General features: G+C 45.1%; 1 protein-coding gene and 1 long non-coding RNA gene across 5 annotated transcripts in view; one reads left to right on the forward strand and one right to left on the reverse strand.

The window, feature by feature from the left end:
• Positions 1-1,400: 1,400 nt before the first annotated feature.
• On the reverse strand, positions 1,401-12,198 carry ZCCHC9 (zinc finger CCHC-type containing 9). 4 transcript variants are annotated; one of them, XM_041753346.1, is made up of 6 exons: positions 12,089-12,196; positions 8,948-9,354; positions 5,713-5,863; positions 5,404-5,496; positions 3,251-3,319; positions 1,401-1,972 (listed from the first exon to the last, which is right to left on the reverse strand). In XM_041753346.1, exons 2-6 carry the CDS (start codon positions 9,329-9,331, stop codon positions 1,854-1,856), a joined length of 816 nt encoding a protein of 271 aa, XP_041609280.1. In that variant the 5' UTR covers positions 9,332-9,354; positions 12,089-12,196; the 3' UTR covers positions 1,401-1,853. The 4 variants fall into 4 exon arrangements, with proteins under 4 accessions (XP_041609280.1, XP_041609282.1, XP_041609281.1 ...); XM_041753348.1 differs by lacking the exon at positions 12,089-12,196 and adding an exon at positions 11,664-11,799; XM_041753347.1 differs by lacking the exon at positions 12,089-12,196 and adding an exon at positions 11,640-11,778.
• Position 12,199: 1 nt separating this feature from the next.
• Positions 12,200-15,602, forward strand: part of LOC121489900 — a 45,517-nt gene continuing 42,114 nt past the window's right edge. Inside the window, exon 1 of the long non-coding RNA XR_005987453.1 lies at positions 12,200-12,351. This is a non-coding gene — a long non-coding RNA (uncharacterized LOC121489900). The remainder of the gene's footprint in view (positions 12,352-15,602) is intronic.

The raw sequence follows: 15,602 nt of genomic DNA on the forward strand, positions 1-15,602 counted from the left end.
AAGGTTACATTACACTAAAATTTTGTATGGTAAAATTTCAAACCTCTCCTATAATTGAGAGTTTTAACTTCTGCCTATTGTAGGTCTTTGAATTTATATATATTTTTTGAAAATTACTGCAGTAATGACTTGAGGTGTTGGTGGAACATCCAAGTAGGAACTCAAACCAGGGAGATTAGGGCGGATGGATTTAGGAGTCAGCCATGGAAAAGATGAGCTTGTAGGAGGTGGCATTTCCAGAGGACTGCAGGAAGAATGCTAATGACTAAGTCCTAGGGGATTCAACAGAATACTTTAAAAATGTAATAAAATCTCTTGATATTATTTTTCTGATATACTGATATTTCTGATACATATTCCCCCACCCACCCACCCCAAGGCTCCTCTTCATTCTAAAGCCGTATTAGAATGCATGTGGCCTTGTTTGCCTTCATCACTATCACAATCCCAAGTGCCTACAAGAGTACCAGAAACATACCAGGTACTGGAGAAATATATAGTGAATAGATAAATTTAACGTCTGCCTTCCTCACTTGAGGAGGCTTTCAACTCTCCAGATTCTTTTGCATCTGACAGATGAAATAAATCTGGGTGTATTTGGACGAAATGTCTAAGGCAGCATTGCTGTCCTTTTCCAGCTGCGGGACTGGTATAATTTAAATGGCACTGCTTAAGTTCTGGGATGCTGAGCTATACTGTCATGATTTCCTCTAGCACCAGAAATAAAAGAACAGCTCCTATTAAGGCTAGAACTGTTGAGCTATGCAGACATTAATACAGAGAAAAGTGTTCCTTTTCTTATTTGGTAAATATTTTGCTTTTGAAGCATCAGTGACTAATCACAGCTGTTTCCTTTAGTTACAAATGTATCCAATCAGGTAAAATTCCAAATGAAACACACAATCCGCTAGAGTCGTTCCATTAAACACTACAATGGGAGCCTTAAGTCTTGTGAAATATATGTATTAAGTATGCATGTATTCATCAAATCAAACAAAGAAGCTAATGGGCCTCTGATTAGTGTTCTAACTCTATTATGGTGATATTTGCATCTCACCTGGACTCATTGAAAACATGTGAACAAATGCTATTAAGTGTGATATACAGTCTGTTCAGTGACCTCATTCTGCTTGAACACCCCAAACTAAATTTTGGCTAGAATTTCTCTCTTGAAAATCAAGAACAAAGAAAGAGATGCTGTTAAAGTTTTCTTCTATTTTGCCTCAATAATTTGTACTTCTTTATGTCAAAACTAAAACAAATATTAACCAAAATTAATCTCATCTAGGATTCACAAAAGATCGTGTTTCCAAAGGTTCATTACATGGACATAAGCAGACAATGGCTAGTTCAGTCCAGAATTAGGTATTTAGGAAAATAAGTAAATAGCAAATGAATTTTTATTAAATATTTTAAAAATACAGTAGATTTTATGGCAACTTATAAATTCTTAATAAAAAATTGGCACTTTGAACCAATAAAACAGTAAAACCAAAAATTCCAAATGCAAAGCAGTTATACTTTGTTTAGGGGTAGTTCACATTAATGCATAGTTTTTAATAAAAAGATGATTGTTACAATCAAGTATATAACCACTCAGTAATACTTCAGTTCTGTTAAAAATGTTCTTTGAGAGAATCCAATTTAAACATCTTATACTTTTCTTCAGTGATTTTCTCCAGTGATAGAAGCACTCTTTAATGGAAAGCACCCAGGAAACTGTTCAGTCATACCCAGATCATACTGGTACCCACAACACAGGTTTCCAAGGAAGCCCAGCTCCAATTTGTGAATTAGGCCCAGTTCATAATGTTTAACAATGAGGTGGTAACAAATGATAGTACTAGTCACTATCAAAAATTAACAACTTTAGGTATCTTTGTTTTGGGTTTCTGTGGTTTAGGCACATCCAAAATTTCTTCATAGTCCGCACTCATTCCCTTTGCCCAGCGACCAACTGTGACCATTCGATCTGCCAAGGAATGTAAGTCAGAATGTAAGAAAAATGGTAATCAAATACATCCACATAGATTAGTACTGGCTTAGCAAAGGAACTAGTTTTGACATGAATAATCACAAGGAGGGAAGACTCCATCACTAAAGGAGAGTGAGCAATTCTGTAATTGATTATAACCCTTGATTTCAGAGTACCATAGGCAATTTCTCATCCCAATTAGGGAAATGCAGCAACTGCTTTGCAATGCACAAATTGATGAGAAAGCTCTTTCATTCTTTCCCAGAGTTCATCATTATAGAGTCAATGAATTCCAAGAATCTGTAAACAGTATGACTTATGAAGCATCAGTTTTAAATGCACAAGATTCCACCTGTGAAATTATACAACATCTGCTTGTCAGTCTTGTCATTTGGGAAGTGGCAATCCTCCCAGGAGGGAGAATTCAAATTCCACTTCCATCATTTCAGTCTCACTGCCTGCAATGTAGTAAAGACGATCTTCTTCTAGACAAGACCATAAACAAGAACTCTGGGTTTTCAGATGTAAATGTTCGGGTACGCAGTAAGAATGGGCAGACTTATTTGTGTAGTACAGTGAGTATTTGAGATTAAAAAAAAAGAAAAATGTGCTTTTACCCTATGAAGCACTACTGCTACCCTCCTGTCTTTTTCACTCAAGATGAACATCACTCCAATCCAGGTAAACTAATATAATAATAGTCTCCACTCTCTACCCCCCAGGTATAGTGAACATTTTGAAGTTTTTGATGACCGAGGGTAGTATTTCATTAGGAAGAAAATATAACTAGCCAGATGATGTGTAGCTAACACAATTTTAGTATTTTGGGCAGTTTTTGCAACCAATTCTGAATCCTTCAGGTATATCCAAAGCAAACCATATGTAAAGATGCTCAATCATAAAAATACTGAGTTACTTTCCTAATATTTTCTCTTAGTCAATCAGTATTTTTCTTTTAGTAACAGAATTGGGTCTATTATTTAATTGATTAGCATTCATATTGCCAAATATGAATGTTTGTGAATAAGATGCTTTATAAAATCAGGGTCCTCTAGGGCTTAGTGGTCATCCTCCCCACCTGATTCCATAGTACTAGCTACTAACGGTCACTCACTACTGTACCTACTCCTGACAGAAAAATGATTAAGTTGTCACTGCAGTAGGAAACCAGGTTGCCTTGAAATCAGTGGTACCTCAATGAGTTAGTATCAACAAAATTCAACAAAAATGGAATATTAATCTCAGACCTTCCAAATGGAGGCCCAGAGATCTCACCTGAATTTTGACTCTCAGGGCAATCTTTCTTAAAGTGTTCCACGGAGCCACAAAGTCTACAGCAACCGCCTATTGAAAGAACAAAGTCACTGAAAACCTCTCGTACTTACAAGGGATTGTAATGTCTCAGAGCACTTTTCATGTCTTATTTGGTAGTCACAGCCTTGTCAGCTGTACAGGGAGGTGGAAACAGAAACATAGGTAGGTGCCACCATTCCTATTAGTAAGTCTCTCCATTCCTTTTGCTCCCACAGAGCACTAAGGTGTGCCTACCCACCATTTCTTGTACTTGGCCTTCAGGGGAGAAGAGAGAAAGAGAGGAGAGATATGATGGAAGCAGGTACTTATGCCCTGGAGTGTCCAAGAGCCACTGTACAGAAGATGAGACCTTAACCACAGTTAGATAGGCAAAGATTTGTGAACTGTTGGACCTGTAAGGAAAGGTTGTGTCCAGATTCATTTTTTGAGGAGGATGTTCCTAGTTCTTCTCAAATGAGAAGTAGGAGCCACTGCTCCACAGCTCACCTGTACAGGTCAGATGGGGGTGAGCAGTTACAAAAGGAATGAAATTCACTTTTGTTTTAGTGCCTTCTATCTGCCAGGCACCCTAAGCCTAATAAAGATGCCTATCTGCCTACTTTAAGCAACATTCCATGACTGTGAATTATAATACATGTCGTTTCTAGAATTAGTCTTTCACTTAATGGTCAAACACTGTTACCTAATGGTCAAGCACTAACATGATATGCTCATAATGTTAAGTGACTTACCCAGAAAAATGACCCTCGAGGGTGTGCCCTGGCTGAATTCTCGCTTCTGTGTGATCTCTTTCCTTTACTGTACTTTTTAAAAATATCTCATTTTGCATAACTATCCAAAGCCATTTTGATCCATTAGTCATGTCATCTGACCTGTGTGACAAATTCAAAACTGAAGGGCACCCTTGGGCATTTTCCAAGGCCACCTTCTTTATGGTTATAGATGCCAGAGTGAAATAAAAGAGGCACTCTGAACAGTATATTTTAATTCTCAAAGCTCTTCAAGGTGAATACCATAATTCATCAAATCTAAGACACCACTGATTATAAGATGTATCATTATTTTGCATACCTCTCAGAAAAAAAAAAATTCTGCCAATTATGTGGCACTCACCACTGGTAAGATACATTTTGAGTTCAGAGACATTAAAATGTGAAAAAAACGTGCATCTTAGAATCAACAAAATACAGTTTTTCATCTCCATTTAACAGGTGAGGAAACTGAGCTAGGAGAAATTAAGTAACTCAGTCAAAGTCCCACAACTAGTTAGTGGTGGTCCTGGAGCTATAAGCAGTCGGCTTGATTCTAAAAGCTATGCCTTTTCATTGGACTTTTCCCATGGAACCCAGGACATGACACACAAGAGGTGTCTAGAACCTGATGGAACCAGCTATCACATAAGCACATTTCTCACGGTAATAGAAAATTTCCTTCTTAAAGCTTTAGACATCACAGACTATTTAAGGAGCTTAAGATGTTAATTGAGCTAAAGATAAGAAATTATATGATCCTGTGCTAGACAATTTACCAAGGAATACATTCAGAAACAAGTACTAAAGAGTGTGTATCCAAAATGGTATGCTGGCCTGTGATTAAACTCCCAACACTTTTTTTTTTTTTAAGATATTATTTATTTATTTGACAGACTGAGCGAGGGAGCAAGCAGAGGGAGCAGCAGAAGCAGGCATTCTGCTGAGCAGAGAGCCCAATATGGGACTCGATCCCAGGACCCTTAGGATTATGACCTGAATTGAAGGCAGATGCCCAACCAACTCAGCCACCCAGGTACCCCTCACAACACGATTTTTTAAATCTTATATTAGCTTGAGATATAACCCCTTTGGCTCTGTTATGTTTAAAAGTAGATATTTATAACAGTCTCACAAATGAAGCTGAAACAAGCACAAAGCTTGAAATTTAAACTTTAGTTTTCTCTGATTTAATATATCATATTATACATAAAGTACAATACATAGAGTTTGATAAAAACTGAAATTCCTAAGGTTCTGTTATTTTTTCAAAAATTTATTCAAGAGCTGATTAAGAGTTTAAATTAAATCACAACTCTGCATGGTAATTCACCTTTTTTGACATATAAGGGTAAGAGTACTCACCATCAGCATAGAGTCCTTTGGGATTATCAGGACAAGATCTGGACAGATGTCCCATTTCCCCACAAACAAAACATTTTGCAAAAGGAAATTCACCTGTAAGGATCAAATAGGTCCTGTTAAGTTGGCTAAGTATACTAGAAAATGTCATATAATTCATACTACTTTAAGTGCTCTGAAAAAAAAAACCCTATTTTTATACAACTTAATCTTGATTTCAAAATATTAAGTGGCACACTCAAGACAAACTGTCCAAAAAACCCCGCACTTCTGACATTAACCAAATCAAAAAACAATAGAAAGAAAACATACCAAGAGCTGGGTCTACTTTGGCTTTGCATTTGGTTATTTCGTGCTCTGTGGACCCACAGCGATAACATATTCCAGTGCCCATATCTTGATTCTCAAGGGCAGCTGGGCAATCTGCAATCCCATGGCCAGGTTTTCTACAATGGAAACATACCTGGGAAAACAAAATATGAGTTTCCACATTACAAAACCTCACTGGCTTTATTAATTCCTGTGATCAAAAGTATGTTTAAAAGTTCTCTCATTTGGTATCTAGTTCTTAAAAAAAAAAAAAAAACCTCAGTATATTATGTAGAAAAAAAGTTGTTTTATATATTCCTAAACAGTAAGAAATGTCATTTCCATCAGAGGGTCTCAGTACTTTTGAAAACCCTCAATCCATAAATCTATCAATCTCAAAGTTAAAAACGGTTTCTTAGAAACTGCTTAAATGAATTAAGCAAATATGGGCTATTTATGTCATTAATGGGGATGTCTCCACTAGAAAAACTGAGTCTTCTGTGGAAAATAGAAAATGACCATATTTTTTTTTTTTTTTTTTTTTTTTTTTTATGATAGTCACAGAGAGAGAGAGAGAGAGAGGCAGAGACACAGGCGGAGGGAGAAGCAGGCTCCATGCACCGGGAGCCTGATGTGGGATTCGATCCCGGGTCTCCAGGATCGCGCCCTGGGCCAAAGGCAGGCGCCAAACCGCTGCGCCACCCAGGGATCCCAGAAAATGACCATAAAAATTATCAGTCATAATGATTACTAGTACTTAAAGGCTCATATAATTGAATTTGAATCAAATGATTCAAGTTATGATTCAAATCCTATTTCATACTAAAAAATATATCTTATAGTTCTTATATCTTTAATACATATTCCAGGGATCCCTGGGTGGCGCAGCGGTTTGGCGCCTGCCTTTGGCCCAGGGCGCGATCCTGGAGGCCCGGGATCGAATCCCACATCGGGCTCCCGGTGCATGGAGCCTGCTTCTCCCTCTGCCTGTGTCTGTGCCTCTCTCTCTCTCTCTGTGACTATCATAAATGAATAAAAATTAAAAAAAAAAAATTTTAAAAAAAAATACATATTCCATAATATTTAGAATTAGATGTTTCATTTTTATAATATGTACACAATACATTTTAAAGGAATATTTCAAAGATGAATTATTTGGCTCCAACATAACACTAAACAATGATTTGGTTGCTTTAGATATTACCTAGCAATTGGGAGAATAGTTTTTGCTGCAATGAATGAGAACAGTATAATCAAACATGGTAGATATTCAAAGATATTTAAGCTATTTTATTTAAACTGATAAAAGGTATATATATTTCTTGGATAACATGGTCTTTTTCAAAAATGTTTTTGAAAACAATTTTTCAAAATAAGCACAGGATTTTTAAAAGGCAAATTAAACAGGCAAAATAAAACATAACAGTATTTTTCAATTATGTTCTCACTTTCTTTTTCTCCTGTTTCATAGCATACTGGAAAAGAATGAGTCTTTTTAATCTTCCCTAACTCTTATATTTAGAATGACCTGGTCCAAACACAGAAAATGCAATCATTATAAAACTTGAAGAAAAGCTATGGCGAAAAACTGGATTGTCATAAGAAGACTTGAAGTCCTGGTGAGGTCAACATGGTCTCTCGTGACCTGACAGTTCATTGATTAGGTTTTTACTTTTTAAAAAAAAAATAAGACTACTTTTTGAGAGAGAATGGCAGGGAGGAGGAGTGCAGAGGAGAGGAGGAGGGAGGACTCCCTGCCCAGCACAGATCCCTACATGGGGCTTGGTGGGAGCCTCCATGGGGGGAGGGGGGAGGGACATGACCTGAGGCAGGGCTCTATCCCAGGTTCCTATGATCATAACCTGAGATGGTCAGACACTTAACCAACTGAGCCACCCAGGTGCCCTGATAAAAATATAATATTTTTTAAAGATTTTATTTATTTATTCATGAGAGACAGAGAAAGAGAGGCAGAGACACAGGCAAAGGGAGAAGCAGGCTTCCTGCAGGGAGCCCGACATGGGACTCAATCCTGGGTCTCCAGGATCATGTCCCGGGCTGACAGCGGCGCTAAACCGGTGAGCCACCCTGGTGCCACTGATAAAAATATTTTAAATAATTGTATAATTTAAACAAAACTATTCTGATCCATGGGCAGCCTGGGTGGCTCAGCGGTTTAGTGCCACCTTCGGCCCAGGGCGTGATCCTGGAGACCCAGGATCGAGTCCCACGTCCAGCTCCCTGCTTGGAGCCTGCTTCTCCCTCCGTCTGTGTCTCTGCCTCTCTCTCTCCCTGTGTCTCTCATGAATAAATAAATAAAATCCTAAAAAAAAAAAAAAAAAAAAAAAAAAAACTATCCTGATCCAAATAAAAAGGATTACCTTTTCTATCCAAATTTATCCGTAAGGAATGTTTGATCACCATTATCTCTAAATAATTATCTGCAAATATGTATACAACTAATCCTGCAAATAAAGATGAAAGTGTAAAATAGTAACAACTGATTTTTATATAGTATCTTGCTAGAAGACTTGAAAAATTCACTTAGAGAAGGAAAGAAATTATACAAAGAATTTCATTTCTTATGTCTGACAGTTTAAAAATCTAGGGCTAAGCACTGCAGAAATCAACTTTCAGAGGCCCCGAACTCCTCTGAGAGTAAGGAGCAATGACTAGGGACAAACTCAACGGGTTTTAACTCTATTACTCTGTTCTGTTACTAACTAGTGTGATTCTTATTAGACCTCATTCCTGTGCCTCAGTTTTTCATGATAAAAGACAAAACATCCTTTCTAAGTAAAGGGAACCACACATATTGAATCTGTTGTACTTAATCCTCCTCCTTACTTTTTTTTTTTTTAATGGCTATTTGAAAAGACACTATTGAAAGGCAGGAGTAAGAACACAGGTTTGAAGTCAGACGAACTCAGAGTTTGAATTTCATCTCTGCTACTATAGCTAAGGGCTTTCAGCAAGATATTCTGTCTACACATCAGTGTTTTCTCCCCATATGAGAATAATGCTACCATCTTTATAGTGTTATGATAATCAGTACATCCAGTGCCTGGCATATAAGAAGTGCTAAAAAAAAAAAAAAAATTCCTAATGTTACTACTAGTCCTCAAAAAGATGCTTTATAAATCTAGCACGTAAGAGCATTCAGACTCTACTAAGATGTGTGAGTGTATGAATCATAGTTTGACCTATATAAAGTAACATTCCCAGAGAATGATCTTACCATTGCATTTTTCTTTGCTGCTTGTCTTTTCAGTCTTCTTCCTTCCCGTCGACTATCTTTCTTTAAGGCAATTGCAATTTCTTCCCTTACCTCCTGACTGTCTGTTGCTATCATCTCTCCATTGTGAATCATCTGTGGATTCTGTCTTAGGTATTCCATGAATCCATTTACATCTTCATTTAAATACTCCTTTTTCTTTTTGTTCTTTTTGTGTTTTGCTTTGGGAGCATCATTTTTCACAGAAAGCCTATTGGCTTCAAGTTGTTTACTCTTTGGTAGGTTTTGGCTTTCTCCCTCACCGGACCCCTTCTTCATGTCTTCCCATGATGTTGCAGCCAAAGGTTTCTTGGTACGCGTGGTGGTAACTCGTGCCCACCTGGTCATGATTTTATCAGCACCTTATCAAGCTTTAAGACAAGCATGGCTGGTTAGTGACCATAAAAAAAAACAAAAACAAAACAAAAAAAAACCTAAAGACACATACTGTATCACATGATGCCTATATATTAAAGTCTTACTTATTGCAACACTTTTTACTTCATTTAGGTATTTGAATATTTAATTTTTTTAAAGATTTTATTTATTCATGAGAGAGACAGAGAGGCAGAGACATAGGCAGGGGGAGAAGCAGGCTCCACGCAGGGAGCCCAGGGAGCCCAAGGAGGGATTCGACCCGGGTACCCAGGATCACGCCCCAGGCTGAAGGCAGCGCTGGGCCACCCGGGCTGCCCAGATATTTGAATATTTAATTCTACAATATGCTGCATAGATATGCCTATAATATAAATCTAGCCCTTGCCAGAAAAGCTACACCAGTAAAACAACAAAAACCACGTCTATAAATGCTTAAAACTGTAAAACAATTCATGAAGTAACCAAATTACTTTGTAAAATTTGAATCACAAAGTAATGCAGTGAATGAAGTTACTCTTCCCAGGTTCTGTCGTGTCCCTGGCTGTCTCCTATCTCTAGTCCCAGGGCTACTTTCTTCCCATCTCCTTGCTTAGGTCAGGGCAGGGCAGACAATCTGCAGAGCCAGTTAAGTACACACAGGAGTCCTGTCCTTTTTTTTTTTTTTTTTTTTTTAAGATTTTATTTATTTATTCATGAGAGACACAGAGAGAGAAGCAGAGACACATGCAGGGAGATGCAGAGAGAGGCCGAGACCCAGGCCGAGGGAGCAGCAGGCCCCGTGCAGGGAGCCCGACGCGTGACTCGATCCCAGGGCTCTGGGGTCACGGCCTGGGCCGCAGGCGTTGCTCCACTGCTGCGCCGCCCGGGCCGTCCTGGAATCCTGTCCTTTGACGTGAAATGTGTCACCTCCACTCTGCCCGGCCGGGAGTTGCGGTCCCATGACGGCGCCTGGCCCCCCAACAATCAGGCCACGGACAGCGCCCGGCTAGGTGGCGCCGAGCCTGTCACCCCGCACCCCTCCTCCGCGGCTCCGAGCCCGCCCCCCGCACCCCCTCCTCCGCGGCTCCGAGCCCGCCACCCCGCAACCCTCCTCCGCGGCTCTGAGCCCGCCCCCCCCCCCCCCCTACCCCTCCTCGGCAGCTCCGAGCTCGCCACCCCGCACCCCTCCTCCGCGGCTTGGAGCCCGCCACCCCGTACCCCCTCCTCCGGGGCTCTGAGCCCGCCCCCCCCCCGCACCCCTCCTCCACCCCGCACCCCTCCTCCGCGGCTCCGAGCCCGCCCCCCCTCCGCACCCCTCCTCGGCAGCTCCGAGCTCGCCACCCCGCACCCCTCCTCCGCGGCTTGGAGCCAGCCACCCCGCACCCCTCCTCCGCGGCTCCGAGCCTGCCCCCGCTCCCCTCCTCCGCGGCTCCGAGCCCGCCACCCCCGCACTCCTCCTCCGCGGCTCCGAGCCCGCCACCCCGTACCCCCTCCTCCGCGGCTCCGAGCTCGCCCCCCCGCACTCCTCCTCCGCGCTCCGAGCCCGCCCCCCCCCCGCACCCCTCCTCCGCGGCTCCGAGCCCGCCACCCCGCACCCCCTCCTCCGCGGCTCCGAGCCTGCCCCCGCTCCCCTCCTCCGCGGCTCCGAGCCCGCCACCCCGCACCCCCTCCTCCGCGGCTCCGAGCCCGCCACCCCGCACCCCCTCCTCCGCGGCTCCGAGCCCGCCACCCCGCACCCCCTCCTCCGCGGCTCCGAGCCCGCCCCCCCTCCGCACCCCTCCTCGGCAGCTCCGAGCTCGCCACCCCCGCACCCCTCCTCCGCGGCTTGGAGCCAGCCACCCCGCACCCCTCCTCCGCGGCTCCGAGCCCGCCACCCCACACCCCTCCTCCGCGGCTCCGAGCCCGCCACCCCGCACTCCTCCTCCGCGGCTCCGAGCCCGCCACCCCGTACCCCCTCCTCCGCGGCTCCGAGCTCGCCCCCCCGCACTCCTCCACCGCGGCTCCGAGCCCGCCCCCCCCCGCACCCCTCCTCCGCGGCTCCGAGCCCGCCACCCCGCACCCCCTCCTCCGCGGCTCCGAGCCTGCCCCCGCTCCCCTCCTCCGCGGCTCCGAGCCTGCCCCCCGCACCCCCTCCTCCGCGGCTCCGAGCCTGCCCCCGCTCCCCTCCTCCGCGGCTCCGAGCCTGCCCCCCGCACCCCTCCTCCGCGGCTCCGAGCTCGCCACCCCGCACCCCTCCTCCTGGGCTCCGAGCCCGCCACCCCGCACCCCTCCTCCGCGGCTCCGAGCCCGCCCCGCGCACCCTTCCTCGGGGCGTCCCGAGTACCCAGCGGCTGGACCTCATCCGTCACCTCTGGAACCCGCCGGGACACGGGCCGGAGGAGCAGCTGGGACGCCGTGCACCCTGGTGGCTGCCGCCCAGCGACCGTCACGGCGGGGGCCGGAGCCGCGCAGGAGGCGGCTCCTCCTTCCCCGGCGACCGCGAAGGGGGAGCCCTGCGTCGCGAGGCCGGGTCGGCGGAGCCCCCGCGGCGGGGCCCGGGGAGTTGAGCTGCCCCGCGACGCTGCCCTCGGCCGGCCGCGCCTCCCCGCACTGCAGCCCCATCTGGCGTTCGGGGCCGCCGCGGGCCTGGCAGTCGGTCCCTGTGCCCCCCACCCCCGCCCCCCGACCGCCCCGCCAGGTCCCGGGGAGAGCGCGGGACGGCGCTACCGGCCCGGGGCCCGAGTCGCTCGGCGGCGCGCAGCTGCTTACCGCGTACGAATCCTCCAGGGCAGCCGAGCTAGAGGGCCAGAGCGCCCCCCCCCCCCCACCGGCGGCGGAGCGGGGACTCGGGGCCGGAAGCACGCCGTCCCCGAGCGCGCGTCACTTCCGGCGGGCCAAGCCGGCGTCGGGGGCGGGTAAGCGCAACTGAGTGGGCGCTCCCCCGCGAGCTCGCGGAGACTGGGAAGGCTCCGCGGAGGAGACGCGCGGCCCGATACGGGTGTGGGAAGCACCGGGAAGACTTCCCGGAGAAGGTGACCTCTGCACTGTACTTTTAAGAACAAAACTCTATGGACTTTGGGGCGGGGGTGCGCCTGGGCTTTCCGGGGAGGTGCCAAGTGAGCGCCCCAGCGCCGCGGGAGTGGGTCCTTGTCAGGGAGATCCGGGAAGGACGTCTGGGGCCCTGGTGGGTGCAGAGGGGGCACCAGGATCCTCCTGCCCACTGCTGGTTAAACTGGCAATCGAAATGGTTATACTTTGTGGCCAAAGACGCTCGCTCTCTTTTTTTTTTTTTAAGTTTTTTTTTTTTTTTTTTTAATCTGTTCACGTATGAGAGAGGCAGAGACACGGAGAAGCAGGCTCCCGGGGGGCCGGTCTGGGAGTCGACCCCAGGACCCCGGGATCGGGCTTGAGCCGCCGGCAGACGCCCAACCGCTGGGTCACCCGGGCGCCCCGCGGAAGCGCTCTGTTTAAGAGGAAAACCCTAGTCTTCTTTCGTCACCTCAGCAACCTTTACCGAACACCTACGGCTGCCAGTTGTGCTTGGGGGGAGGTGGCCTCCCCACACCGCGCAGTTCACCGAGGTCACGGCCCGCACGCCCGGCATCAGGGTCAGTCTGTCTGGCTCTGTCGCCCCTGCTACCTCCCTCGTCCCCGGTTTCATCCCATCTCCCTTGGACTCCCGGCAGCTGGTCTGGGCAGCCGCCGCTGCTGCCACTGCCGCATCCATTTCCATGCCTTAGCCCAAGTGAACTTTCGAAAATGTGAGTCTGGGGCGCCTGGGCGGTGCGGCCGTTACGCGCGGACTCTTGGTTTCAGCTCGGGTTAAAATCGCAAGGTCTTGGAAATCAATCCCGAGCCCCACCTGGCTCAGCAGAGCGTTGCTTTGAGATTCTCTCTCCCGCTCCCTCTCCCCCTTCTGCTCCTGCTCTCTCTAAAATAAGTAAATCTTTAAGAAAAAGAGAAAATGTAAATCAGATCGTTACCCTTCTGCTTTAATCCCTTTCATAGTTTCCCATTGTTCTTTTTTCCCTTTTTTAAAAGATTTTATTTTAGAGAGGAGGGGAAGGGCAGAGGCGGAATTGTAGCATCTCAGACTCCCTGGGGAGCTTGCGGGGGGGCGGGGGGGGTGCGCTAATCCCACTGCCCTGACCTCGGCCTGAGTCAAAATCAAGAGTCAGATGTTTAAGCAGCTGAGCCACCCAGGCACCCCTCCCATTATTCATAAGATAGACCTCAAACTCCTTAACTTGGTATTAAAAACCTCTCTTCTTCACTAGTCTCATTCTGCACCATCTCCCCTTCTTTGACCAGGACACTTCCCTCATTTTCTCAAATACTGCATATCTCCTGCTATCTCCAGGCCTTTATAAAGGATGCTGTTGTCTTTGCACGGCACTCTTTTTCTTCTTTCGGTGAAGGCATTTACCTTTAAAGGCTGTTCACATTTTATTCCTAAATAAGCTTTCCCATACCCCTGCCCTGCCATGCACGTTAGACCAGTTCCCTGTTGTACACTCATGGTGGTCTTTACATAAAGCAGTTTTCAGATTAGTAATTACAGAATGAATTGTGTAATAAGTTGTTTATTGTATTCCCATTGCCTGGTGTATATATATATATAGTTGATACTCCATATGTTTTTGTTAACTTGAGTAAGAAGTAAGTGCACTGCAGTGCTGGTTGAAGCAAACTAGTAAGTGACCTGATTTTCTTTAGGAGGAAAGATTAAAGTCAATACTATAGGAATAATGGGATTTGGTATGGTGAATATCACAGATATCCTAGGTCTTACTATGGTGGGGGAAGTTTTAAAAGATAAAAAATTCCTCCAGCTCTTGAAGAGCTAGAGCTTCCTAAAAGATTAACCACTTCATGCCATGTTCTCAACAGGCTGGCTTCAGGTTCTAAGCACAAACTTAGTGACATTTCATAGAGGTTTTCTTCTGTGGAAGCCAGGTACTTGCACATAACCTATACCACTAGAGGGTGTATTCAACTAAAACTTGTCTTTGTAGTACTACATTGAATTTTAAATTGTAGAAAGTTGTCCATTTCCTGGCAGTGAAGGAACATGATCTCAGATTGGTTTTTTGGAAGTACATCAGGTGAAGATTAGTAGTTGAGTAAGTCAGTCACGGAAATCCTGTGGAATTCAGAAGAAACTATTACTGTTAACCTACTAATGACAGCTAACTTTCACTGAACATCTTATAGGCACCTAGCACCTAGGTGTGCTGAATGCTTTGCCTTCATTGCTTACTTCCCCCAGTACCCTGAGAGGTAGATACTATGTTTTCTCCGTTTTACAATGATGAAACAAGCTCAGAAAGCTGATGTAACTTACCCAATGTTTCACATCTAGTAAGAGGTAGAGTTAAGCTTTGAAAGAAGACCTCAGTTCAAAGGTGTGGGTGCTACTACCTTAAAATACTGCAGGGCATTGTTTTCCTGCTCGAACCCATTTTGAGACTAAGTTACCCTTGCCTACATGAGACTTTATTTTCTTGGTATGTATTGGCTTTTACAGTTGAAGGGATTATCTTTTTATTAAATTTTAGCCATTGAGATATTATTGAAATACTACAAAACAGTATTATCCAGAGGATAAATATATATATTTTTAAGAGCAAGCAAGCGAGAGGGTGAGGAGACGAGGACGGGGATGGCCACAGCCAGAGCCAGAGAGGGAGAATCTCAAGTCCATTCCTCGCTCAGCCCAGAGCCCGGTGCAGCTGTTGAGATCATGGCCTGAGCCGTACTTGAGTGTCAGACACTTAACTGACTGAACCACCCAGGTGTCCCTCCACTGGGTGAATGTTAAGTGAGGAGCTTAAGTTTTGGTTATGAAGGGCCAAAGTACCTCATTTTTAGAAAATTGTCTAGTGTATTCATACAAAAAAGGATATGAAACAGAAAATAATTATAAAACACATTCATGTGAATACTACCAAGTTTAAGAAGCTGACCATTGCCAGATATTGATTTAAATTTTATCAATGTAATTTTTACACGGGCAGTACATTTTTATGTTTCAAATAGTTATGATAGAAGTTTTCTGTAAACTGTCTTTCATCCTGATAATTTGAAGTTCTGGGCAAAATATAAAAAACAACTATGTGAGGGTTCTGAAAAAGCAAGTAAATGCAGACCCTTAAGAAGGGGAGTTAAAATCTGAAGAAGCAGCTAGCACATGGGTGAGTGTCTGTGTGCTGAGAGTGGGTCACAGTCCCAAAGTGCATGAGCAGCTAAAACTGAAAGAAAGCTTGTACTCATTTTTCTGGCT

This window comes from Vulpes lagopus, chromosome 4 (assembly GCF_018345385.1).
Source record: "Vulpes lagopus strain Blue_001 chromosome 4, ASM1834538v1, whole genome shotgun sequence".
Lineage (NCBI taxonomy): Eukaryota > Metazoa > Chordata > Mammalia > Carnivora > Canidae > Vulpes > Vulpes lagopus.